Below are 27905 nucleotides of genomic sequence, written 5' to 3'. Positions count from 1 at the left end.
CATTTTGCTTCAAAATACTAAAACGGAAAGAATGATCTTACTCTGTAAGAATAGATTTGTATAGCTGAAGAATTACAAACATGGCCATAGAAAATGCTATCTTACCTTCCTTTTTTAACCATTTCACAATGTTTCCTTCTTCCATTGTAGGAGAAAGTGCAGGCATGAGAACTTTAATACCAGGTGTACCTGTAAAACAAACACATAATTATCTAGACTAAATATTTTTTCAGTACACTTACTTTCTCAGTCAACTGCTTAACACAAATGGAAGTAACTGTCTTTCAGATTTATGCACTTTTGAACAAAAGATTCACTATGATGCTCTTTTCTTATGACAACTATGCACTCCCAAGAGCACCAAGGAAAACAAGGCACTAAATATAGAACCTCTATGTTACAGAGGGAACAGGAGCTATTGTATTAAGTCATAAATAATACAAAGCATCAAGCAAACTAAACTCTACCTTAAGTAAAAATATATATAGAAACTTTTGCTTTGATGAAGATGACTTTATATACTCACACTGCTTCAGCTTTGATTCAATTAATTTTTAATGGAAACTTTCTCCACAACCAAGTCTTATTCCATTATTAAAAATACATAAAGTAGTATTTCAAGTACCCTCTCAGTTCAGCCTGACCTACTGAACAATCCTACAACGGATGCAAGCGAAATAGAGTTACATACCTTCTGTCCAACAGAAATGTAAACAGAAAAAAATCTACAACTTGGTTAGAGCACTAACTACACACAAGCCATCATGTGTAGGATGAAAAAGCAGCTATAAAATACAAATATACATTGGGGGGGGGGGGGGGCGGGAAGAGTAGCTAGCGTGGAGCTGTGATTTTAATTTTTTATTCCCCCCTTGCCCCTGACATGCCATAACTTTTAAAGCTGCCAGCTATCACACCCTGACTCTTGCGTATCAGGGACATATGTACTAAACCAAACCACATTTCCATTTTGGGGGGATTTCCACACATGATCCTGCATATGCTTCCTTCTGCCCTGTCAGGGTCTCTGAGCAAAACCTTGAATAAAACACTGTGCCGCAGTCTGTCACAGAAGTGAATGAGATGAGTCTTAAAGACTTGTCCTCTCATTTCCTGCTTGCCGGGCAGGAAGGAAGTCTGAGCATAAGACTTGTCAGGTATAAGCCCAGAGGAGAGAACACACAGACACATGCACGCACAGCTATCTCAATCCTCAAGATAGGCTGAAATTGCTGCAATCACAAGAAACTGGGTGACAGTTATTGATACGTTCCTTGTTGATGAACCATGATGTGCTACAGAGCATAGTGTAACTCCACGCACAAATTCCTCAGTAGTGTTTACCATAGTTTTTCTTCCTAGTTATGCAGTGTATCAGCAGTATGACGATGAATGTATGACCAGAGTACCAACCAGGCTGGCATCTTCTCTTCTGTTCAGTGTACTTTATCCATCCTCAGGCTTCTAGTCATGGGTATGCATGTGTGAGGACAGAGTGGGGTGTAAATGTGCGGAACATATCTAGACAATTGCTAGAATGCTTTCCAGCTTTTAGCCAAAGGCTAGATACTTATATCTTGATTATAACCTCTGTCTTAATGCTGAACTGAAGAATTAAGAGCATGCAAGGCAAACTGTGTAATTCCATTCCCCAAAGCTCAAGCATTAAAAAAAAAGAAATGGGAATTCAGAGTCCTGAATTCCTAGACCAGAAGTTTGGTTGGTGTCCAGTTTTGACTGGGACAGAGTTAATTTTCTTCCTAGTAGCTGGTGCAGTGCTGTGTTTTGGATTTAGTGTGAGAACAATGTTGACAGCACACCGATGCTTTTTGTTGTTGCTGGGTAATGGTCATACTAAGTCAAGGACTTTTCAGTTTCTCAGGCCCTGCCAGTGAGAGGGCTGGAGGGGCACAAGAAATTGGGAGGGGACACAGCCAGGACAGATGACCCAAACTAGCCAAAGGGATATTCCATACCATATGGTGTCATGCTGAGTAGATATAAGCTAATGGAAAAAGAAGGAGGTGGGAGGGACATTTACCATTATGGTGTTTGTTTTCCCAAGTAACTGTTACATGTGACGGAGCTCAGCTTTCCTGGAGATGGGTGAACACCTGCCTACTGATGGGAAGTGGTGAATGAATTCCTTGGTTTTGCTTGCGTGCACAGCTTTTGCTTTACCTATTAAACTGTCTTTATCTCAACCCACAAGCTTTCTCGCTTTTACTCTTCTGATCCTCTCCCCCATCCCACTGTGGGGGGAGTGAGCGAGTGAGTGGCTCTGTGTGGTGCTTAGTCACAGGCCAGGATTAAACCATGACAGTTGGTCTTGTCAGAATCCACCACGAACACTACATCCCCCTTTCTCCTGTCCTCCTCCTCTTTGCTGCAGGCTGTGGAATTTTTTCTAGATGACAGATTAAATAATATATTTTAAATTAATAAAGCTCCCCTGATCCTAGTACTCCAGACACTGATGATCTACCTTTTTCACTGATAAACTTTTCCAATGCTTATTTATCCTTTCTGCTAGGAAACTATCTACTTTGCAGAATAAAATTGCCTAATTTCAAGTTTCAGTGATTGTATCTTATGCCTGTTAAAAAGCTTGAAAGATTTCTCATTACAGAGATTCTTCTCATCAGTGAGTGTCTATATATATAGACCAGGTAAATTCTTACCCTTTTCTTTCCTTTGACAAGCAAAATAAAAATATCTGAGAAGTCCAACGTATTTAAGCAACACAACATCACAACACTCTGGCCCTACAACACCATGTACTAAACACAGCTAGCTAGCCCATCACTTCAGTCTCCCAGTTGACTAAATTTGTTTAGTAAACCCATACATAGAAGGAACTGGCACTGCCCAGCAGCAAGCTGCATGCCATGTTAAGCGGGATTCTTCTGAGGACAGGGTTTGTGATGCAGCACATTCCCTGGCTTCATAGCACACTACATCTCTTGCTATTTGATCCAGTATATCAAAGTAGTTATCTGACATACAGCTTGTAACACAAAAGATCTTTTTGGCCTTTTAAGGATAGTTAAAAGGCTGAATTAAACATATCTTTATTCAGATACTATTTTTAAGAGTCGTTTTCCAGCACTTGAAAGATTTTTGAGGTTCTTTCTTTAACTTTTCAATCTGAATCTGTATTCAGTTAAAGAACAGAAACAGAAACATAGAAAGTACATTGTATACAACAGCAAGAATCAATTCTACTTCATATTCCCTTGTCTCTAATGCTCACCATTAAGGCTTATTATCATTCAATAGGCAACAATACCACATTTCTCCCAGTTGCTGTATCGCTTAGAGTAATCATGAACAGCTTTAAAACCTTAGAAATTAATCCTTCCCCCCCATTATTTGGAAGGTGAAGGAAAAAAAAAAACCTAGAATTTTGAGCTGAAAAGCATGTGTCACCTAGAGTAAGAATGCCTCTTATCTTTATTTCCAAGTCCTAAGAGTTACCATGGTTAAGATTTCAGAGAACACAAAGATAGAAGTGAAACTTCAACTAATACACAATGATTTAAAGGAATTAAAAGTGTCCACCTACGTTCTGTAATTCATTAATGTTAATACATCCAATACATCTGACCTTGTCTTTCTCATTGCAATAGAATTATGAAAGAATAAATCGCTACTCTTGTAAAAGAATGTAGGTATTCAACCATAAATATTTCAGAGATTAGGTAGAGTGAAAGACATTACATAGAAATAATGGAAAAACTATTTTCATTATTTCCATTATTATTTAAACTCTCTTCCCACACCCAACTAGCAGAAGGACCTCATGGCAGTGACTCGGGGAGCAAAGTCCCTCCTACTGTAAGAGATCAGGTTTGTGACCACCCGAGGAACCTCAACACAGGTAACTCTAGCATGCATCTTGCTGGGTCCCATAGAGTCCTGAGAGAATTGGCTGATGTATCTGCCAAGCCACCCTCCATGGTATTTAAAAAGTCATGGCAGCCAGGTGAAGTCCCTGGTCACTGGAAAAAGGGAAACATTGCACCCATTTTTAAAAAGGGTAGAAAGGAGGACCCTGGGAACTACCGACGTATCGGCCGCACCTCTGTGCCTGGGAAGGTCATGAAACAGACCCTCCTAGGAGCTGTGCTACAGCACATGGAGAACAGGGAGGTGATTCGAGACAGCCAGCATGGCTTCACCAAGGGCAAGGCCTGCCTCACCAACCTAGCAGCCTTCTATGTTGGAGTGACTACCTCAGTGCACAAGGGAAGAGCTACAGATGCTGCCTATCTGGACTTCTGTAAGGCACAATCCCCCACAACACCCTTCTCTCTAAACTGGGGAGCTATGGATTCGATGGGTGGACTGTTTGGTGACTGAGGAATTGGCTGGATGGCCACATCCAGAGGGTAGTGGTCAATGGCTCCACGTCCAGATAAAGACGGGTGATGAGTGGTGCCCCTCAGGGGTCCACATTGGGACCAGTACTGTTCAATATCTCCATCAGTGATATAGACAGTGGGATGCACTCTCAGCAAGTTTGCAGATGACACCAAGCTGAGTGGTGCAGTTGGCACACCCGAGGGATGGGATGCCATCCAGAGGGACCTGCACAAGCTCAAGAAGCAGGCCCATGTGAACTTCATGAGATTCAACAAGGCCAGGTGCAAGGTCCTGGACCTGGGTCAGAGAAACCCCCAGTATCACTACAGGCTGGGGGATGAAGGGATTGTGAGCAGCACTGCCAAGAAGGACTTGAGGTACTGACACATGAAAAATTGGCCATGAACCAACAATGTGCACTCACAGCCTAGAAAGCCAACCGTATCCTGGGAAACATTAAAAGAAGCATGGTCAGTCTCTTGAGGGAAGTAATTCTGCCCCTCTAATCTGCTCTGGTGAGACCCCACTAGGAGTACTGTATATAGCTCTGCAGTCCTTGGTACATGAAAGACAGGGACCTGTTGGAGCAGGTCCAGAGGAGGCCCATAAAGACAGTCAGAGGGATGGAACATGTACCTCTCCTATGAAGAAACATCTCTCAGCCTTTCCTCACAAGGGAGATGCTCCAGTCCCCATAATCATCTTTGTAGCCCTCTGGACCTTCTCCAGTGGTTCCATGTGTCTCTTGAAGTGGGGAGCCCACAACTGGACACAGCACTCCAGATGCAGCCCCACCAGGGCAGAGCAGAGGGGGAGAATCACTTCCCTTGACCTGCTGGCCACACTGCTCCTAATGCACCCCAGGGTCCCATGGGCCTCCTTGGCCACAAGGGCTCACTGCTGGCTCATGGGCAACTTGCTGCCCACCAGCACTCCCAGTCCTTCTCTGAAGAGCTGCCTTCCAGCTGGTCAAGCTCTAGCCCATACTGGTGTGTGAGGTTGTTCCTCCCCAGGTGCAGGACCCTACACTTGCCTTTATTGAACTTCATCAGGTTCCTCTCCGCCCAAGTCTCCAGCCTGTCCAGGTTTCGCTGAATGGCAGTGCAGCCTTCTGGTGGATCATCCCTCCCTGCTTTGTATCATCAACTGTATAAAAAAATAAATAAAATAAACAGGAAACAGAGGAGAAAGAAGTATCCAAAAAATCTAAGCATGTGCCAAAACTGAAAAAGTGAAACTGCAATTTTCCATACTATTGTGCCTCACTGCAAGAATTGTATCTCAAAGTGACCCAAGAAGATACAAGACTTTAATAGCCAATAGAGTAGGCTAACAGTGTTCTCAGGTACTTAACAACTTCTTACTAACAATCACACTACAACAAAACCACACCACACAGAATAAACCCACTTATCACTAGATAGAAATGGCAAAACCTCTACTGAGTAGATCAGAGAAGTATCCACAATGGTAGCTAAATAAAAATTTCCTTCATACCTCCCCAGCTTTTCACCACTTATGCAGAATATTTGACTTGTAATAAAAGCTTGTTGTTATTATTACATAGGTAAGTTTTCCTGCTACTGGAGCAAGCCCAATATATCATATAGCTTAAAGGAAAATTCTTTTTAAAAAAAACACAACAAAATAACAAAAACAAAACCCTACAATGTTCTGCTGCTACTGTTTCGAAAGATATGGGGAGCTGATGGCTACTCAGCTGCTTCAGCAGGCAAGACAATATAAACCCTCTTAATGAGATAGATGTTACTCCGTATCACTGATGTGCTAGTGGAATAGTTCACTCTGCATCAAATCAAAACGAAAGAACATCCGTCTTTCCACTGCTACTCTCATGCTTTATGTTGTAACTCAAATAGCCTTCTTTCCCTTCTCAACCTATGGACACACTTCAGTGTAATTCTATCCTCACAAATCTACAAGTATATTTAGAAATTGTAACAAAAATAAACTATCCCTATGTTCCACTTTTCGCTGAAGAGGCTGCATACAAGACCTTGCAAGCTGCGGGTAATGACGTTTACTACTACCTAGAAGACTGCTAACCTTTTACTTCAAAACATAATTACATATAAATATTGTACTATCCTATGTAGTGATTTCATTCAGAAGATGAAATATCTGGCTGTAGAAGTCTGAATTGTCCCTGCAGACTTAAAACATATTGCAATATGACTGCAAACGTCGTAGATGTTTTCCATTAAACTGTTCACTGCAAGTTCAACATACTGCTTAAGTTACAAAACAATGCACGTGTGGAAACATTTTGTTTCCCAAATGGATTCAAACAAAAAAACCCCACCACATCACAGGTCTTAATTTAAAAAGACAACACCAGCTTACTTATAGCTGCTAAGTGTTAGCATTTGAAATTCTGCTGTGTTGTCCCACACAGGAGTTACATACATTTTTAATCTATTTTATTGTAAGGCTTAAAAAAACTTCACATAAGCTGTAGCTGCTAGTTTGAAGAAAATCTGTGTATCCAAGAGAATTTGTTCTTGGTGACATATTTTATGAATCCAGTTGAGTCTTGGCACGATGTTTCTGCCTCCTTCCTTCTCCACGAAGAGATTCAATGCATGCTTAGGCTATCAGACTGACGAACAGCACTTTAAGAGGAGAGCAGACCAGCAGACCTCTGTAATATCCTGTTAACTACAATCGAAGAATCCCATTGACAGTGAATTTTGTACTTAAACTTATCCAGCCTAACACAGGTTCAATGCCTCTTTTTAACATACTTTGATATGGAAAATAGCTACAGCATTGTCAAACCAACAGAACTGCAATGAACTGAAGACAATGCTTTAAGCGCCCCACTGGAGAGAGATTTTGTGACTTCCTAAACCATATTCTGTAACCAGTAGAGAACTGCAAGATTTACTCCAACCTGGTATCAATGATAAGATTAAGAAATATTAAAAACACAGAAAAATTGACAGACCTCCCACATAAAGGTTCATTCTATTTTTCTTTCTTCTGACGTGCAGAATTAGACTCTATAACTCGAAAGTTATAAAGTAGGTATGTTTATTGCGCGCAGATGCACGGGGGATCGCTCCTCCACTAGCGTGCATGCCCGAAGCGAGGAACCATCTCACATTTATACAATGAAACAAATGAATATTCAATTAACGCCTATACATATTCGTTACCTAAACCCACTTCATATGTTAATTAGCTTATCAGTCCTTTGCCTGGAATGTGGTGGTCTTGCAGGTTTGTAGGTGATTCATGTTCTTGTGACCATCCGATCTTCTCCAGCAAGGAGACTTAGCACTCCCTCCCTCTAGATAGCATTGGAATATCTCTCATCCTTTTCTCATTCTTTTTTAAAATAGCCCCTTTTGTTAGAGGAAGAAGGGCAGGCGTCTCCTCAAAACTGTAGGCGTCTCCTCAAGGCTGTGTGCCTATGTGACCAGACACCGCACCCATGACCAGTCACCATACCCACATTCCTTGAGCAGACATATACAATCACAAACGATGTCCATTGTCCCCATTTCACACTATTTCTCCATATCACTTCCTTGCAGCCAACAAACTAGGAATTCAATTCTGAATTAATAGTTCTGACTATGCAAAACATCTTTCTCCCTATTATATCACCACCACAGAGAGGGACAGAAACATAAAAAAGCAAAAAACTGAAGCGACACAACAAAAACTAGACCCACATAAGCCAATACTTTTTCAAACAGTGGTATTTTCAGAAACATACATGTGGAGAAATAAGACTAATGCTAAAATAATACTGACTTAACTTTAAACTCTCAAACTAGGAACCAAGAGCGAGTTTCATGTCCAAAAGAGCTGTATTTTACAAGAGAAGTTATGAGTTTTCTCTTTGTTTTCTTTTTAGAGGCTACAGTAAACATTTAAGAAGAATGGTGTCACCGAGATATGCACCACCTTAAAAGCAGTCAGGAATACCAAGAGGGTTCAAAGTAGTAAGTCAATGAGGAAAGCGTGAACAAGTTAAATGTGTGATATATCCACCTTAATACCAAAAGCTTACTGTAAGGAAGAAAAAGATTCCACACCTAAAATTAATAACTTTAGTCCAGCTATGTATTAAATAAGCCTTTCTCACCATGAAGATATACAGACTATAACAGATTGCCTAGGAGGACCATAGACAAGAAGTCTTTAAGGAGTTAGATAATACGACTAACGCAGAGCTAGCTAACCCTGCATCAGACAAAAAGACAAACATATACTTTATGAAGAATGAAGCAATTGCTTTCTAATAAAATTTGAAATTAAATAACATTTGTTTCAAGAACAGGGATAGCCTTCCTTGTATTATACACAGCTTTGTTATATTATACACAGTTTTGCAAAGAAAAATATGTTCATGCTGCAAAGCAAAAGACAACCAGTGCTGGAAAGAAGGGTGTACTGAGATCTAAAGCACACTCATTAACAAGTCTCTAAACTACTACCGAGTTTTCTGGTAAAATGCACATATTTTTATGACACAAGGTTAGCAAGAGCTCACTTCATTATAAGTGCACTTAAAACCCAAGGAGTTCAGGTATTTTAAGCTCCGTATCACACCAGTACCTATTAACGATGTACCTGATTATTGTTTAAATGTCTTACAAGCTGTAACTTACAGATCAAGTAGGGAAAGAAAACAAATCACGTTTAATTTGGGCATTAAAACTCTTCCCACATTTCAGAGACAAAGGAAGTAGTAAGTAGAAGATCCACCTAGTAATTCTGTAACAACAAACTCCTGAGACCAGAAAAAGTATCTTGAAAGGCTGTTGCCACAACTTATAGGCTGACTTCTATGTAGCAATGTACGCTAGACAAGCAATTACGGAAGTCAAACTCCATTTCTCCTTTAAAAAAAAAATACATAAAATATAGCTTCCCTGCCCTTCTCTAGCTACTTGAAACATTACTTGTAGAATAATAAGTTGACAGAAAAATGGTGGAATTGTCAAACATTTAAAAAAAACCAAACCCAAATACCTTCTCTTTTGTTACACCTAGAAAACACTCGACTATTTTCAATTGTAAGCACTTTTATTCCCCTTATCCACAACACTTGAAGAAGGCCTCATCTCCCAACGACGTCTTCCTCTCTAGACTAATTCCTCCAGCTTTCTCCCAGCGGTCACGTTTTCTGGGCCTTTCGAGGCTCTCGCCTCCCTCCGAATCCCCGCGGTACCTCCGCTACCCCCGGACACCGACCCCGCCGCGCCCGGCCGCCCCCCTCCCCATCGGCCGCTGCTGTTCAGCTTCTGCTCAGGGCACCAAAAGCCCTGCCCGGCCCTGCCACCCCACACACCCACCCGGTAACACCGGGCCCTCGTACCCTACCACCACCTTGCACGGCTTTTACTTCTCGCCCAGCGCCACCCATCCCCATCCCGCATCGAACGCCCCAAGCCCTCCCCACACACCTGCAGCAGGCCGACGGCGCAGGCCTCCGACTAACAACGAGGGGTGCAGGACCCAGCCCAGCACTCACCCAGCAGCTCGCGGGTCTCATGCAGGCACCTCCAGCCGCCTCGATGGGGGGAAAGTCCGCCAGCGCGCAGAGCTGGCCGCCCCCGCAGCAGCAGCCTCGCCACCGCGCCCTTGCCGCCGCAGCTCAGCCACAAGGAAGCTGCCATCTTGCTTCTCCTCCCTTCGCCGCCCCCCCCCAGCGCCGGGGCTGTCTCTCTCGGTGCCTGAGCAGAAAAAAAGCGGCACACCTCCCACTGCCGGGCCACCTCAGCGCGGAACACCGGCTTCACCGGCGCCCCCTGCCCTGCCGCTGGCTGCCTGCCCGCGCCTAGCGCGGCGGGGAGCCCTCCCGCAGCACCAGCCGCTCGCCTGCTCGGGCCGAGCGCCCCTATCGCCCCAGGTACGAGCCAATGCCCGCCACCGTGGCGCCCTTCCCGGCCCTGCCTGACCGCGGCGTGCGCCCGCTACCGGCCCTGCCCTGCCCTCCCGACCTGGCGCGGCGCCTGGTCTCGCCGCCCAGCCCGGCTGCCCGCGGCAGGTCCCGCTCGGGCCGATGCCCCACCGCTGGGGGCAGGCACCCGCGCGGCCCCGCCGAAGGACCCCCGCGCCGCCCGGCGACATGGCGGCCCGCGCCAGCGATGCCGCGCAGGTAACGGGGGCCGCGCGCGGGCGTCGCAGGGGCGGGCGGGGCGCGCGCCCGGTCCTGGGGCAGCGTCCCGTTCCGGCGGCGCGGGGCCGCCATCTGCGCCATGCGGGCCCGGCCCCGCCGCTCCCCGCCGGCCGGAGGGGCTGCCCCAGCGGCGCGGCACGCCACGGCACGGCGATCGGCAGCGGCCCTGCCGGCGTCGCCCCGGGCGCGGGCTGGAGGCACGGTGGCACTGCGGGTTGCGGTTACTGAGGCTGTTCTTGCGACCGTAGCAATTAGCTAGTAACCTTCGTAGTTACTAATTAGCAGAGGGCATAGAGGTGTTCCCAAACTTACTACGCGTCCCAGAACGTGCCAGCTGACAGTCTGGCCGCAATTACAGGACTTGTGGCCTTTTTTTTTTAATATATGGTAACCGGGGAGGCGTTCAGGTTTGGTTTAGGTTTGGGGTTGGTTTTTTTTTTTCTGTGTTTGATGGTTGGCGGCTTTCTGTAGTTTGGTGGCCGTTCACCACCATAAGCCCGAGGGTCAGCCAGCAGTGCTGCGCTCCATCACGTGAAGCAAACGTTGCCCTACAGCAGGGGTCCTCAAACTACGACCCCCCAGGGTCCTCAGTCCGGCCCCCGGTATTTACAGAACCCCCCCGCCCGCCGGGGGTTGGGGGGGGAACCAAGCAGCCGCAGATGGCTGCCTGCCACTTCGTCCGCGCGCCGGCCCCCTGCTTAAAAAGTTTGAGGACCCCTGGCCTACAGCATATGGGAGCATCTCCTGGGCAAGGTTTGCAATACCTGCCCAGTTTGTATGTGGAACTGGTCAAGAGACCAGCCCAAGCCTCGAGAACAATGTGGACCCACAACAGGGAGATGAGAATCAGCGGCAGGTTAGATAACGTGGTCTGTCGGGAAGGAATGCGCTTAGTCAAAGAAAAGGGGGAGGTGGGTGGGAAGAGGAGCAGATGGAATTGGCTTAGTATGTAAAATGTTGTCACAGAGATGAAAGGGAGGAATGTTGTCTTTAGGTCCGTAACTGTTTGGTATGAGATAACAAGCTTCAGTTTCAGCAAGCAAGGTTTAGGTTAGGCGTTAGGCAAATATTTCTAACCAGGGACAGTTAAACAGGTTGCCTGAGGAGGTTGTGACTCACTGTCATTGAAGGGTTTAAAGATGATGTTAAAGTAGAAGCTTCCAAACCTTGTCAAACTTACCCCAGGCTACCATCTCCATCACTTCACCTTCCCTGTCTCCTGCCTCAGAACCACTGCCGCTGGCTTGCACCCCTGCCTGTTTCTCCCATGCTGCTGCCACTGCCTCCACACACCCGGTTCTGCAAGTCCGATGCCAACTGGAAGCATTTTCCTGTGGCATAACAACCCCCTATAGCAACTGCAACAAGGTGCAAGTGGTCTGTCTGTTCAGAGAGGCTGCATTAGGCAAAGCTTCTGCTTGCTGTGATTCTAAGGACCAGGAGACAATCTTGAGGGGCTCACAGAATCCTGCTTCCCCTTTGCTTGAGTCTTACGGTCTTACTTTAGACCATCAAGGATCACTCGGTCTTCAACTTCAGAGTCACTGTGGTTTTGGGGTGGGGGGAGAGAACAGTGACAACACCGCGTTGTTTCTTAACATTTCAGCAAAAGTATCGGTACTAAGTAACTACCTGCCTACCAGTTTTGGTACGTGCTACTTATTTTTTTGCTTTTGTTCTCTTTATTCCATGGGTGTTAGCAGAATACCCTCCACCAATGTAGGTTCCTGCTACTAAACAAACATTTCTCTTGGGAAGTTTCTTTCACGGGCCTAAATGACTAAGCTGAGCAGTAGAGCAGCTGATAGCTTGTCATTTTAAAAAAAACTATTAAAGCTTCTAATTGTTGTAATAAAAAAATCAAAACATAAAAAAGGCACACCATAAATTATCAGTTTCAGTTGGAGGTCTGTACTTGCTATAAAAACTGACAGTCTGAGGCTATTAAGTAGAGTAGGAACCGTCACCACATTGCTTTCCTCTCTCTTCCTTACCATTATTGCTTTTTTTCACCTAAAACCCCCTCTTTTTTGCATTATAGAATCCTTGTGTGGTACTAAAGGTGTTGTAGAAAATAAACCAAAACAGCAAAAATAATGTCACGATCCTTTAAAAAAGTTGATTTGATCCATTTCTATGCTAAAGAGATTTTAAACAGAAATCTGTCAGCTTATTAACAGTACTTTATGTATACAGGGTAGCGTATATCTGTTTTTCCACATAAAACTTATCACTACACAGCTGCTCAGAGAAACCTCATCATTATTTAATACTTGGCAGTATGACATATCAACAGTATGATTTCATGCAGTCTGTGCTTATTGGTGAGGAAAATACATGATTTCTAAGCAATTTATGAAAGGGAGATACCTATTTCAGGCACTGCTTATTTACTGTAATATCTGGAAACGTCCACATTGTAGTTCACTTTTACACTTTCTGAAAATTATCCCCAAAACTTTTACACATGTGTTCGTTCCACAAGTAGTCTGGGTCCACTTTGATGTCCATGATATTAGATCCCCATTGTTCTGTGGAGTTTTGCATTGGGAGGGTGGGTTCATTTGATTTTGTTTTTTAAATCACATTAGAGACAGTAATTTGAATAAAATAGGAGAAAGCTAATTTTCCTTGAGCAACGACAGTCTTGCAGAATTCAGTAATAATTTTTTGAAAATATTTTACTGTAGGAAATATTCTACATTTTCAATGAATACTTTCTGTTTAGAAAGTTACCAGCAAAAATGTTTTCAAAAGAATAATTTAATGGATTGAAAAAAGTTCATGGAAATTTGTCAAGTTTTCCTTCATACCTAACGACATGTAGAAACTTAGGCTAAGACGGTAACAGCATAGCAGCAAAGAAACTGAATTGTTCATGTTAGCTGTATCAGAAAACTAGTGGGCCAGATCCTGAATTAGAGAGGTAAAGAAAGATAACCAACAGCACCTGTAGTCCACTTCAAAATCAGATTTAAAAGTACTGCTAACTGAGATTTGACAAAGAGTAATCCTGTTGACTTGCCTACTGCTTTCACACATTCACTCCCAGGCTTATTACAGCAAGTACTCTTTTTTAGTTAATGGAAAGAATCATCATTTTTATTATCAGTGATTTTTAAACGTGAAATATAGTAGTATTTTTGTTTAGGTAATTTATGGTTATAACCAGTATCCACTGATCTTGGAAAAATACTGTTAAACTCTGAAGATTGATTTATAATCCTGGAATTCTTCAGAGAAATAGTAAAAATTCCTTGATTATATTTATTTTCATACATTTTTGGTGAAAGTAGCTTCTGAATTTGAACTTTTAAAAATTCTTTTTAATGGTTTAGAGTGTTGAAAAGCACTCATGTTCTCCCATGAGTATGAATTTTGCAGTAAATGTCTAGATTCATCAAACAGGAAAATATGAAACTGTGGTAGTGTTATAATTGAGGGTTTTTAGGGCTGTGTACATTCAATAAATAATAGCATTATAAACCTGGTAAATATAAGGTTATTCCATCAAAGGTAGAAAAGACATAATTTTTATTTGAAATGAAAAATGTTGGTGTAATATATAGGTTACAAATAGACAGTGATGTAATTTTGAGTAAGAGTCAAAAGAGGATACTGTGGGAACAAGTGAATAGATAAAAGTTATGTAAAACCATTAATTCTGTATAAATAAATCAGAACAACAAAACAGGGACCTGTGAGTTGCACATAGTATGTGCTTGGTTTGTATTTGTAAACGTATGACACATGGGTGAATATTTTCAGATTCATAGTACATTTCAGGGTCATTAGTATTTGAGGAATGCTTAATTACTCCAAGCATACTTGATATATATTACTAATTTCAGTGGCAAAAAGCTGGAAAGCAGTGGTTTCATTTTCAGCTTGTGAATGGGGAAGATTTCAGAGCTTTTTCACTGTAAATATAGAGGTTTGCGTATTTGGCCTGGGGTCTTTTGCCTTCGTATGCTCTTGTATGTGGTGGTCTGTTTGTTTCAGGCAGGTAAAGTGAACTGGTAAAGGTTCATGGTGCTTTAAAAATCTTAACTTCTTACGTAAGTTTCTGGGAGTACTGGTTACAGTCTTGTTTCTATCACTTGAATAAACATTTTTAATATATTAAGACACTGTAAATAATAGAAACAAAATCATAGCAGGCAACAATAGCTTCTGAACTGAATCCCAGTTCTTTAAAGCTAATTGCTTCAGAAACAAGTGCCGTTGAAGAATATGGTGCTGCACTATTGAATTCAAGTTCCAAGTACCTGATCAGACTTAACATGTATATGAAAAGAATTATGTGAGAGTTGGCTGCAGTAGAGGGCTACTGTATTTGGTGAGCTAAAGGTTTAGCCTTCCTAAAACTAATCCAGTTTTCTGTTGAAAACAATGCAAGGAGCACACATGTGGTGATTAATTGCTGATTTCTGTCACACACCCATGTAAGAAACAAAACCAGCTGTATTACTGTGGTAATGTAGGTGGAAATCTTACTCTATCCCGGAGAGATAAATACAATCACTGCACTGCTTCTGTACTGTTTAATTCCTTACTTGATGGGTTCAGTTGTGTCAGGATCTTTGTGAAAGCACAAATAATTTTTATTTTTAGGGGTAAATGTGGGAAGACTGGCTTTTTATGCTCTCAGATAAGCTAAAAGAAATACTCAAGATAACATACAGATGCATGAATTCAAGCACACAGTATGAAAAGTAGCATCTCACGGCTTTCTCTGTGTATACTGGTTATATTTCTCATGTAAATGATTCCAGCATCCCGAATTTTTAATTTTCCAATGCAGTACTCACTTATCAAAGACCTGTTAGATGTAGCTTTCTTAGTTTTATATGTTCAGTGCAGAGTAATGTTTAGGATTTCCAATAAATAGTTTTGGCTTGTACTCTAAAGCCATTCGGTTTTAGATTAACTATGAATGAATCTCTGACACTACAGGTAAGCTTTGGTTACTAGATAGATATAGATATATTTATTGATCTAGTAAACAATAGAATATGGAAAAATGTAAGAACTTCTTTTACTTCTGAAAGATTAAAACAATGCAGTTTGCCTTCTGGCTAAACTGCATGTGAGGTAACCTCATGTTGCAAAAATGTAGGAACTTGAAGTTCATCAAACAATTTGCCTGTTTTCTATGGCATTTTTCACTGCTATTTAAAATACGATACAACAGAACTAATAAAATCTATTCTACTGAAATTTTTTAAATCAAGCAAAATAAACCTTCAGAAAACTGATTCAATGGGAAAAATACTAGTTGAGCTTTTAAAAATGGATAATGTTAGATACATTTATTTTTATTTTTTTGTGTCATTAGTCTATGACTTAATCTTGCTGGTGTAATACCTATGGTCCACTGCACTCGAATAAATTTGAGATGAGACCTTTCCTGTGAAGATTAATCAGACGCATTTTATTTGGGAGCTCTATTTGTTCATTTCAAGGTCTGAATGGCCCCTGCAAACTGTAAGGGGCATTGTGCAAACACGCAGTCATTTTGTAACAAGTTCATAAGTATAAATTAGACTGTCATACTGCAGTATGATTATACTACCCCTTTAAACTCAGTTTCAGAATTTAAATTCTTAGTTTTGTGATGCTTCTGATGTTTTTTAATTTATCACTTTATTTTTAGGACAAGTTACATCCAAGAAATCTTATCCCTGAGCTTTGTAGACTCTTTTATGGTTTAGGCTGGGTAACAGGAACTGGTGGAGGAATCAGCTTGAAACACGGGTAAGTAAAGATGGAAGAAGAGAGAGACGGTGGCTGTGTTTAGTAGTCGGTGGGACTGTGTTTAGTAGTCGGTGGGAGTGTTTCAGTTACATGAAAAATGTTTGAAAGTCAAGAGCAAGCAAGAAGATAGAGGGTGAAATGAACAATATGCCAAATTTAACCATATAGAAGGGAGGTGGCTAGTCTGAAGTAGTCATTTTAGTCTCTTCAATGGAAAGAGCCAACTTCAGAGTGTGACGACTTTTTTCTGTCTTTTTCCTATCTTTGTTTAAGGTAGATTAATTGTCTTTAAGGAACAATGCATTCTCCCTTTTTCATTTCATTGGCTATGGAATTCAGAGTGGATTACATCAGGCACATGGCTTTCAGCTGCCTGTGGTTGAACGATGTGAATCCCCCTCTAGTCATTTTGCAGGCAAGACATTTCCTTTAAGAAGAAAATTACTGTTCTACTGGGGTAACTTCTAAGGAGATATTCTTAACAGATACAATTAAAGCAGGACAGGGAACAGCAAAACAACTTTTTGTGCATATCCACTACTAAGGAGCACCTCTTTGCTTTGCTCGGCTCCCCCTGTTCATACTTTCCATTATTTTAACGGAGACAGAGCTCCTCTCAGTGGCCACTGAAAAAAGAGAAGTCCTCATTCTGCAAAAGACCTTGCACAGCGCCTGCAATTCTGTCCCCAGTCGCAGGTGCTGTGACCCTTGAAAGTGTCTGTTCTCATTTTTCTGACATACACTTGTATGCAGACGCAAACAGCCATTGCTATTCAAATACATGCCATATATATATGAAGCCTCTAAATGCTAGTACTTGTGCTATTCTAATGGGGCTTTGTGCAGGTCATTTCACTTCCTTTCTTGATTTTGCAAGCAAAGCAGTCGCAATAATAATGAGAGGAATGATAAGAGGGTTGATTCTTGTTTCTAAAGTTCTTTGTCTATGGAAAGATCTTTCTTGCGCTAATTTCTCATCAGTAGCTAAATGTAACCTATTTTCTCCATCATTTCAGTGCATTTCATTTTGGTTGTGCAAGACAATGGCATCAACAGAGAATACACTGACACAGTAGTACAATTTTCCTCAGCAGTTCTATAACTTGGTTGGTCAGACTACACTGAAATACGTATTTGAGTTGATACCAATATTGTATGTGGTCTAGGAATAGTAATCTATGTGGCTGTACTGTTTTATATGTACAGTAACAGTATCTGTTTCAAAATCAATAGCTATCAGGCAGACATCAGACTAGCTTAGAATTGTTATATAGGAAATAGTGAAAGAAAATTAAAATTTGACTGAAATTCTAACAGCTGGTCTTACCAGGTAATCCTACTCAGCAGTACTCACTGTGCAGTTCCTATCTGCTACTCAACAAAAATGCCAATTTGGACATGGGATAGTATATTAAAAATGTATCTAGAATTCTTTGTCAGATGTGCTGTATTTCAAAGACTGTATTTCATAATCAGATTTTCCTTTTGTGATTAATTTCTAAAAAATAAAAAAAAAATGTTTTAAGAAAAAATGCATGTCTTTCATTAGTAACCCAATTATCACTTGGTTTTTCAATATGTTGCACTCTCAATCAACTTGCTTACGTGAAGGAAGTAAGACTAAATTAATGCAGTATTGGCAGTGTTAATTCATGAATGTTAAAACCTACAAATATGATAAAGCCAGGTTTTGATGTGCTTCACAGCCATTTTACTACTATGAAGAATACATCACCTTAAAAGTTGTGGTTTTGGAAGAGTTAGAATCTTAGAATCATATAGGTTGGAAAAGCTCTTAAGGTCATCAAGTCCAACCATGAACCTAACGCTGCCAAGTTCACCACTAAACCATGTCCCTGAGAGCCATGCCTAAACGTCTTGTAAATACCGCCAGGGCTGGTGACCCAACCACTCCCTAGGAAGCCTGCTTCAATGCTTGATAAACCTTTCAGTGAAGAAATTTTTCCTAATACCGAATCTAAACCTCCCCAGTGCAAACTGAGGCTGTTCCATCCTATCACTTGCCACTTCGAAGAGGAGGCCAACACGCATCTCACTACAAACTCCATTCAGGTAGTTGTAGAGAGCAGTAAGGTTTTCCTTCAGCCTCCTTTTCTCCAAACCAAATAACCCCAGTTCCCTCAGCTGTTTTTCATAAAACTTATTCTCTAGACTCTTCACCAGTTTCGTTGCTCTTCTAAGTGCTCTTGTCCAGAAATATATCTGTAACTTGACTAATTATTCACTAGATGTCTCTGTGCTCCTGAATTTAGTATGTTACTGTTGCAACTGAATAGTGGTTACAATTGAGAAAGATAATCTGATAATTTTTTTTTGCTATTATTGAAAATATTTTAGATGTCATCTTAAAATCATTGTAATTTAAATCAGTTTTTTATAGTGTTAGTTCATGTAAACCTTGCAAGAAGCAATGCACTTCTACTTGAATTGCAGGCATTTAATTGCATTGCATTACTGTTATCTTTTCATCAACACAAAGAAATACATAAATGCATTAAAAACTTAAACTACACAGTTATAACAAACCCCCAGAAGTATTTACATTGTAGAATACTATGGATAATTAATACTGTTTATCAGTAGTCTGGGAATTTTTAAGTAATAGTTTTGTCACCTGCTTTGTCATAGATCGATGTCCACTTGCAATTTCTCTTGTTCCACTTTTATTCTGAATTCTGGGGATTTGAGTTGGAATTATTGCAGGGGGAGGCTGTGTGTTTGTAGGAAAATAAGGCTGCACTTCGTACACATGTTTCATATCTCTTTGTCAAGTTGAAAGCGCGGTTTTGTACCACTGCAAGTTACAGATTTCGTATGCCCTTCTATGATTCAGTTCTATTTTGAAAACCACCTACATGTAAATCTATGGAAGGAGCAAGAAAGTCACTAAATTATGAAGGGCTAGATTTGCCATTTCCTTTTCAGTGGATCAAGAGCTCTAAACCTGTTTATCCATTTTCCCTGTCTGTAACTTTTCTTAGGAATGAAATCTACATCGCTCCTTCAGGAGTGCAAAAGGAAAGAATACAGGTATGCTGAACTGTATTTTATGTCAAAGCTCATCTTTAGAAGGATGAAAGTACCTTTGTTTAGAGTTTCATTTTTCCGTATGTAAAGTTAGAAACTTATTATACTATTGACTTCCTTATCGAAACAACTGAAGATTCTGCCCAGTACTCCACTAGCATAGCAAGCCAACGTGTTTCAGTGACCAGTGTAGATTACTCGTGATGATCTCTTTGCTTTAAATTAACACAGACAGCTGTGAGATTCAAACGTTACTAAAGTCCAGCTTTGTCAAGCTTGAATGGCTTTATAACTGTCTGGCTACAGTTTCAAGTTACTGTGGCACATCGGTAATTAACATTAACACCTCGTCTCTATTTTCATTTTAGTGATTACAAGTCTTTCTCTTGATATTCTCAGTAAATAGATGGGCTTTCCCCATGAAAAGGTGACTGTGCCTGTCTGTCTCCTTTCCAAAAAAAACCCAAAATATAAGTGGAGGGGAGAATGGTAAATGGTAACTATTTTATGACACCAGGAACTTCCCCAGAGTAGAGTAATATGTGGAAAGGCTTTGTTGTTTTATATATATGAGGGTAAATACAATGAGAAGTGAACAGAATCTCTTCACTGATAGAAACTTGGGGTTTCACAGCAGTGCTTGCTGAGGATGTTAGCAAGTAAAGCAGGCAAAGGCATAACATGGCAAGACTGTGATGGTCTGTTCTTTGCTAGCAGTAGTAGTGGATTGAGCACAGTGAGTAAGGAAATCTCTTGCAACTGTATTTCCTGCTGATTTTTAAAATAACATTTGAAGAAGAACGTTTTATTGCTGCTCTGAACAATTCTTTGTACTGTTATGAGTAGCTGATTGATGCAAAGGTACCAATCATGTAAAGCTACTAAAAGCAAGGTTTAAAAAAATAGTTCTACAAGTTGAATATATTATGTGTAGGTTTAATTTATGTCCATTATTGATTCTTTAAAGGGGGGGGAAGGAAAAGTACATCTACATTTCTTTTGAATCAGTTACTATTTTTCCTTTTGATCTGTTGTCTGTTGTTTAGATACAGGCTGCCTCCTCTCCAAGAAAAACTTAGTTTTACAAATATCTGCTTGGCAGCAGTCTGAATGAAAAAAGTACCTGATATTAATTCACATTACACAATGTCAGTAAATAGTATTAGAAGCTAGAATAAATGTGGTGCGTTACAGCACTTCCACGAAGTTAAAATTATGGTGTATGTATTTGCCTCCCTAGAAGGAAAACAAAACTGTTCAGGTCATCACAGGTCAAAATAATTCCTTCTTTGTTACAGCCAGAAGATATGTTTGTTTGTGACATGAACGAACGGGACATCAGTGGTCCTCCACCACACAAGAAACTGAAGAAAAGCCAGTGCACGCCTCTTTTTATGAATGCCTACACTATGAGAGGTGTGTAGCAAATGGGTTTAGTTCTGTGATGACTAGAACACTGAATACATACATCCACAGAATTAATAATCAATACCATATTCGTTAGACATGGAAGTTACAGTGAAATAAACATGAAACTATATAAAATAAATTATTTGTAAAAGAGTATGAACAGTTGAAGGTAATTCATGGTAACATCCTGTGTGTGTGTCATTTACATTTTAATCTTCTCAGGTAGTTATACCTGTGGCCATCCTTTTGGCAGTAATTTTTAGTGCTGTGTATTAGTAGGTTGTGGGAGGAGGTGGGGGGTTTACAGCAGGTTGGTCCCAGTAATTTTGCCTATTCAGCAACTGGTTTAGATCCCTTTGCAACCATTGGCTGTGATTAAAGGTTCTAAATTACAGGTAGGTGAAAAAAGTATGAATTTTTTCTTTTGCAGGTGGACAGTAAAGAGAGCTCTTGCTGTTGTGTAAGATTTACATCTGTTACTTTAGAAATGATTTAGGGAGTTTATTCTGATCTTCCTGCACAAGAAGCATACATGTGTACCCGAGGAAAACTCATTTCATATCTTTGGCAACTCTGCAACTTTAAAAGTAAATTATAATTATTATCTACCTATCTTTCCATGATAACACAAAAAGATAACAAATATTTTTTTCAGAGAATCAGTGGATAATCGAAGAAGAGTATTAGCTTAAAAAGAAAGTAAAAGTCTTTAAACTTTCATCTCACAAATAAATTTTTGAATTAATGAGAGTGTTTCAGTCATTGCAGTATGTAAAGAAATGTACCAGTAGTGTTTCTCCTTCAATTTTTGCAAGTAGTTTATCTCCTGGAATTTGTCACTAACTGTGGGTTAGCGCTGGTGTCCTAAGACAATCTATAATTATCCTTTAAGGATGAGGAATTATGTCATACCTTTATTTAGGTTGCTGGTTTTTTTCCTGTAATAAAGTAGATGACCATTTGCTAAGATGTCTAGCCAAAGGAAATTAATCAAGTAGGTGAATAAGATTCTCTTAATAAACACATTTTAAAATTCTGAAAAAAAAAATAATTCTCCTTTTTCTGTTCTTAGGGGCAGGTGCAGTGATCCATACTCATTCCAAGGCTGCTGTTATGGCTACCCTTCTTTACCCAGGGAGTGAGTTCAGTATTACCCATCAGGAGATGATAAAAGGAATCCAGAAGTGTACTTCAGGAGGCTATTACCGGTACTTCTCTATGTTTAAGAAAAGAGGCACGCTATCTGATCATTTGTTTTCGGCAATATAAATAGATGGCAAGTCATTTGAGTTATGTACATCAAAGTGTGTAATATAAAGTATTAGGAAAAAGAAGTAAAAAGACTTCTACATTAAATCAGTCATTGGCTTTCCATTAAAAGCCTGCAAGCCTATGGAAGAGGTCTGAGATAAAGTCTTGCAGTGTCAGGGCTACTGTGGTCTGTTGAGCTACAGAATCAAGCCAAATAGAGAGTTATATCCTGACAAATATCTCAAGAACAGATAATGTTAACACATCTATAGAATGTTAAACTGAAACTGAAACCAGCCAACATTAGGTTGGATTGAAAATGTGCAAACTACATTTGGGTGGACTTCACATACCACTACATGTGCTAGTTTAGGGCATGTTAAAAGAGTACAGGATTTCAGATTTTACTTGACAGACTTTGAAAGAAAACTCAGAATAAACAGCTCATTAAAGATAATGTTATTACTTTTCAAGGATGAGCTCTGAGGTAAGTGCTGAGTTATTCCAAATTATGTGTGATGGCTTGTTTTGAGGACTCCACCCACAGTGTGTTGAATTGGGATCCGCAAAAAGCATTTATATAATATGTGACAATTAGATGAAAAATTGAAATGCTAAATTCTTTCCACTTTTTTGATGTTAACTTCTGTAACTAATTATTGCCCTTTGCAAGGGAGCAAGCCATGTGTCTGGCATGTGATTTTACACCTGGCCATATTTTATGCAGTTTTGGCTGACTTGCCAGCTTTACTCTCTGGCCAGCATGAGCATTTGTATTTTTAATGTGGCAAGATGCCCCTTATATTGAAATGTGTAACAACGCTGACTTTAAAAAAGTCCAAAACTATTTTCTTGTTGGATATACGTTTTGAATTCTCAAACATTCCCAAATGTTAGTCAGGAGACATTATATTTATTGGGTTCCATATCTCTGAATTGTCCCATTTCATCCTGTTAATTTACCAGAAAAACTAAAGAAGTCAAAGCTCCAGATTACATGGCTCCTAAGTACATACTCATCCATACTAGACTGATTCCACTGTCTTGCCTCACACAAGGCTCCCCATTGATAAGAAGGAATTTGATAGTACGGAATGGGAACTTTCAAAAAAGGGATCAATGATATATTGTTTCTAATTTCAGAAACCTTTTCTGGAAGCTATCCAGGAAAGTGCTACAGACAGAATAATCAGAAGTATTTGTTGACCTAAATGTCATACCAGTGATGCCAGAATACTTTTACATTTGACTTCAGTAGAGAGAACTAGATCTGTAGTAAATAGCTTTGAAAGTCTCAGATTGTCCTGAGATTTTATATGACGGTTTGGCTAAATGTAGGCAGCTTATATTTCAATAAAACTAAAGAAATATCAAGTAATAACTCATTCATAATCTTCTTTGAGTATTATAGGTATTAGTTCTTGATAAAAAGCTTATGGTTATGATTAGAAATCAGTTATGATATTTATACCTGCTTCCAAACTCTCATCCAAGTAGAAAGCAGAACCTAGGAAACCAATGCCTTAGCTCATTTGGCCTCACTAATAGCCCACTCTAAATCTAATTTTAATGATCAGAATGTGTAAGATTCAAAGTAAACCTACAAAAAACACTTAAGTTTCTTCATCACTATTTTCATACTACTTCCTTGGGAAAGCATCAGCATTGAAAACTGTAAGGGATGAGACTTTAATTTTCTGATTTGAAATACAAGATGTATTATTTTTACTATTGCTTTCTCTCTGTGTTTTATAAAAGTACAACTAGGATCCACTCATGAAATATCTGTGATCTCAATGATAAATCTGAACCTGAACTGGGGACTTATTAAAATTAAACAAGTTTCTGCCAGTGTTAATTAACTTTCAAACAATGCCAAATATCCCAGTCCTCCTTCAGAAGAAACTCTTAGGCAAGTTCCACTGAGTAACATGCATCATCTTGTCTTTGGAACTGGGGTTCTCAGGCTCTCTTAAGATCACATATAGCCCACCAATGACTCCATCAGAGTATTTATTTTTCATGTGTTGACTCTACTTTCTATTTATATGCCTTAGCAGGACAATCTTATTTCCAGGGGCTTTTTGGACTACCTAAATTATTTTTTTCTGCTCTGCAGCAAACAGCTTCATTTCCTTCTTCATGATGTGATTCTTTTAAATAATTTAGTCTGAGATAAAGCTTGTAAGTGATGCCAATACAGGATAAAGAGTCTGAGAAAGTTGTAAAGAGACCCAACTACAAAGTGATATGTGAACAAACAGCTACACCTAATACATTAAAGTATTACTTTCTTTTTGTGCCTCAAGTGTAGCTCAGGTATTGCCAGCATAGTGTACGTTTGGGAGTGAGAGATGTTCCTGAGAGTTCTTATGTTACAGCATGACTCACAAGAGAAGAGCATAAAATCACTAGTGTTGAGAATTTGTTAACACCTTCACATGGTCAAAGCAGAATCTCTTTCTTAGGGAAAAGCTTCATACATCCAAACACAGCATTTTTTTAAATACATGAACATTCATTTTTGTTTTAGATATGATGATACGCTAGTGGTTCCCATTATTGAGAATACACCAGAAGAGAAGGATCTCAAGGAAAGAATGGCACGTGCTCTGGAAAAATATCCAGACTCTTGTGCTGTATTGGTTAGACGTCATGGAGTTTACGTATGGGGAGAAACATGGGAAAAAGCCAAAACAATGTGAGTACAACGTAGGAATATGATATCTTTTGCCATTATACCTCAAAATCTTAATGACCTTAATGTCTTGTGTATTTCCAACCCATGGACAATAATTCAGAACATTAAGTTCTGGCCTCACTGAATGTATAGAGAGCTTTTGGGAATGCATTCATCCAAGATTCCACTGCGTGGTTTTGCTTTTGTATCAATGCTGGCTGATACAGTTGCCAATATTTTCCTTTCATAGGGACAAGTCCCTCCTCATGAAACCTGCAGGCAATCTCTGCTTTTATATGACACCTGCCAATACCGTTTGTATAGTCTTCCCTAGACCCATTTTTGGAATTTACATCTTCATGTGCTGATGGGAATGCAGGAAATCAGGATCATACAACAAAAATGCTCGGCATTTTCCATGCTGCAAGAACAGAAATAAATTACAATAGAGCCGTCCAGTCAGATTGTCGCATTGGTGATGTAGAGCTCAAGGAAGAAAACTATTCTCATAAAACATGGCAAGACTTGAGCCTTACTTTACATTTCACTGTTTTTTCCTTTTGATTTTAGGTGTGAATGTTATGATTACTTGTTTGACATCGCAGTGCAGATGAAGCTGCATGGGCTGGATCCTTCAAAACATCCAGCAGGAGAAAACGGGATCTTGTAAATGAGAACATATATATTCAGGTGTGAGTTTATCTGTAAAGATGATCTGTTTGGAGGGAGAGGCTACAGATGACACCATCACTTCAGTCCGCTTTCCCACCTGGGGAAACTTCAGTATTGCACATCTCCCCCAGTCTGCTCCATTACCACTGCAGTTGCATCTACGCCTGAAATAATGCTGCTTTACCACACAATGGAACAAAAAGATATGTGTTCATAGTGAAGTATGTCCTGTGCATATTTTAGCACTATGTACAGCATGGGGTGCAGTTGCTTTTTAAAACAAAATTGTATCAAGTATTACCAGAAAAAGCCAATGGAAAAAAAAGACCCCAGCCTAGTAAGCTAATCTGTACAGAGGTGCCTGAACACCCAGTTTGTTCTTGCAAGATCAGGTTTGAATTCAATCTGTCTTAGTAGTATTACTTACATGGTGGGTTGGCTGGGGTTTTTCCTTCTGCAGAAATGGCTGATTGCAATTTGATTCATTGATCAGTGTCACCTGTTTACCTCATACAGCAATTTATTAAAATGTTTTGTTTTCTAATGTAGAAATGATCAACGTTTTGAAGGTTTTCATAACAAGTATTTTAAAGTAAAAGCACATAGATAATATGATCATGCAGTACTTTACATGAAGGATCCCTGAAACAATTGTCATGTAAGCAATACACAGCTCAGTATGGCAAAACACAGGGGTAGAGTAACGTTTCAGAGTCTGGGACACTTCTTCCTGAAAATCTAAGCAAGATACCAGTAGTAGTCAGATTACATAGGAGTTGCTAGGCCAAAGTGGTGGTCTAATTAAACAGGGTAGGCTAAATTAGGGCACAGTTAGCCCATGAAATAATCCTCTCCACCCACCACATTTGCATCAGAAGAGATGAGAAAAGGCTGCTCAGGCAGCATGAGCCCAGAACAGACAAGTACTTGGATCTTTAGCCTTTATGGCCACACTAGAGGAGGAAGCAGTGGGACAGGAGGCTTGCTGTCAAGGGAGTCTCTGCATGAACGGGTATTTGGAGTGCTGCCACTACATACAGTGATGAAGACACGCTGGCTACCTCACCTACACAGAGCTACCTCATGGCCTATGAGAACCATTCTAAAATTGCTCCTCAGCCCCTGAAACTGAATAGGTTGGGCTAATGTAGTGGCATTAATATTCCTTTGCCTATTTCTTATGACTAAATACCTAGTTTTATAAAATTTTCACTTCTATCTTGTTTCTCTACAGATTTCTTACATGATGATGGGAGTTCCAATTCCACCTCATGCTGTTAAAACCAGAAGGGGGTGCTGTTATACTCAGCTGATGGACAGATGTTAGCAATCAGGTTTGACTGTTAAAAAGAAAATCCAAGAAGAAGAGGACAGTTAAACAAAAAAGCTGAGTAATCATTTCTATTTATGAATCCTGTCAAATGCTGCAGTAGGAGAAATGAAAATTCAGATGCAAAAAAAGATCTGTGAAAAAAGCTGTGGAGAACTAATGTGACATTTTGTTTGCGTGCTTTAAAAATGCAGATTTCAACAACCTGCATTATTTTGATCCTACTCTATTGCTACATCATTTACTTTGTTCTAGGTCTCCATTTCTGAAAGGTATAGTAGCCTTTATTCTTGGGGAAAAAATGTGAGGACGACCCCTTAATTAGAAGTTAGGTAGAAAGTTTAAAGCATTGCTTGAACTGTTAATTCATTCACGCCATGTTAATAGATGTTGGGTTTTTTCAGTTAAGCCTGTAGCATATGTGTTTTTAAATTCTCTTAATTGTTATTATAATGAGTAGGAAACATAATTTTATAGCATGCCTTTGGAAGTTGTTACTGAGAGACTGCTCTGCGTCTTGTCTGTTTTTTATCTCTTTAAATTCATTCACTTTCAATAAGATTTTGTTACAACTTTACAACAGCTTATGACCTGTGATTAGGCAGCCTATGATAGATTTAATCAAACTGCTCATTAAAATATAATATTGCATATTTATGTATCTTAGTGTCCTCTTTTGGAATCTCCTGGAATGGCCCCACAGCGGCATCAGTCTAAGCCTTGATTGACCAACTTCCTGATTGAGTATTGAGGCTCTAGTCCCAGGGGTGAATTGAGACTGGGTAAGCGCCAGTTGACCTTGTTTTCTGCTAGGGGCCATGCATTCCCACCACTTCCCCTTGCATCATCCCTGGCACTTTTATGAACTTCCCTGAAGTGAATTCCCCAGTGGTGTTCCCCAGGGCTCCCTGCTGGGGCCAGTCCTGTTTAATATCTTTTATCAACAATGGGGACGGGGGAGTTGTGTGCACCCTCGGTAAATTTGCAGATGACAGCGAGTTGGGAGGGAGTGTTGACCTGCTGGAGGGCAGGCAGGCTCTGCAGGGGCATCCGGGCAGGCTGGACCCGTGGGCCGAGGCCGGTTGTACCAGGTTCAACAAGGCTCAGTGCCGGGTCCCGCACGTGGGTCACAGCAGCCCCACACAGCGCTACGGGCTGGGGGCAGAGCGGCTGGAAAGTGCCTGGGGGAAAAGGGCCTGGGGGTGCTGGCTGACGGCCGGCTGAACGTGGGCCAG

General features: G+C 40.5%; 2 protein-coding genes across 4 annotated transcripts in view; one reads left to right on the top strand and one right to left on the bottom strand.

Moving 5' to 3' along the window:
- Window positions 1-10161, bottom strand: part of PDHX (pyruvate dehydrogenase complex component X) — a 51235-nt gene extending 41074 nt beyond the window's left edge. The window contains exons 1-3 of one of the 3 annotated variants that reach the window (XM_056345068.1): window positions 9875-10014; window positions 5399-5511; window positions 106-189 (exon numbers count right to left, since the gene is read on the bottom strand). In XM_056345068.1, coding sequence (XP_056201043.1) covers window positions 106-189; window positions 5399-5414 — 100 coding nt within the window. In that variant the 5' untranslated portion in view covers window positions 5415-5511; window positions 9875-10014. Of the gene's footprint in view, window positions 1-105; window positions 190-5398; window positions 5512-9806 lie in introns of all 3 variants that reach the window. The other 2 variants (XM_056345067.1, XM_056345069.1) reach the window with 2 other exon arrangements.
- Window positions 10162-10368: 207 nt separating this feature from the next.
- APIP (APAF1 interacting protein) lies at window positions 10369-27323 on the top strand. The gene is made up of 8 exons (XM_056345070.1): window positions 10369-10501; window positions 16179-16279; window positions 19282-19330; window positions 20626-20743; window positions 21810-21945; window positions 24522-24689; window positions 25239-25358; window positions 26575-27323. The coding sequence occupies exons 1-7, from the start codon at window positions 10406-10408 to the stop codon at window positions 25336-25338; spliced, it is 768 nt and encodes a 255-aa protein (XP_056201045.1). The 5' UTR covers window positions 10369-10405; the 3' UTR covers window positions 25339-25358; window positions 26575-27323.
- Window positions 27324-27905: the final 582 nt, after the last annotated feature.

The sequence above is a fragment of the Falco biarmicus genome, chromosome 7, assembly GCF_023638135.1.
Source record: "Falco biarmicus isolate bFalBia1 chromosome 7, bFalBia1.pri, whole genome shotgun sequence".
NCBI classification, from domain to species: Eukaryota; Metazoa; Chordata; class Aves; order Falconiformes; family Falconidae; genus Falco; species Falco biarmicus.
This window is presented reverse-complemented; position numbering and strand designations above follow the sequence as displayed.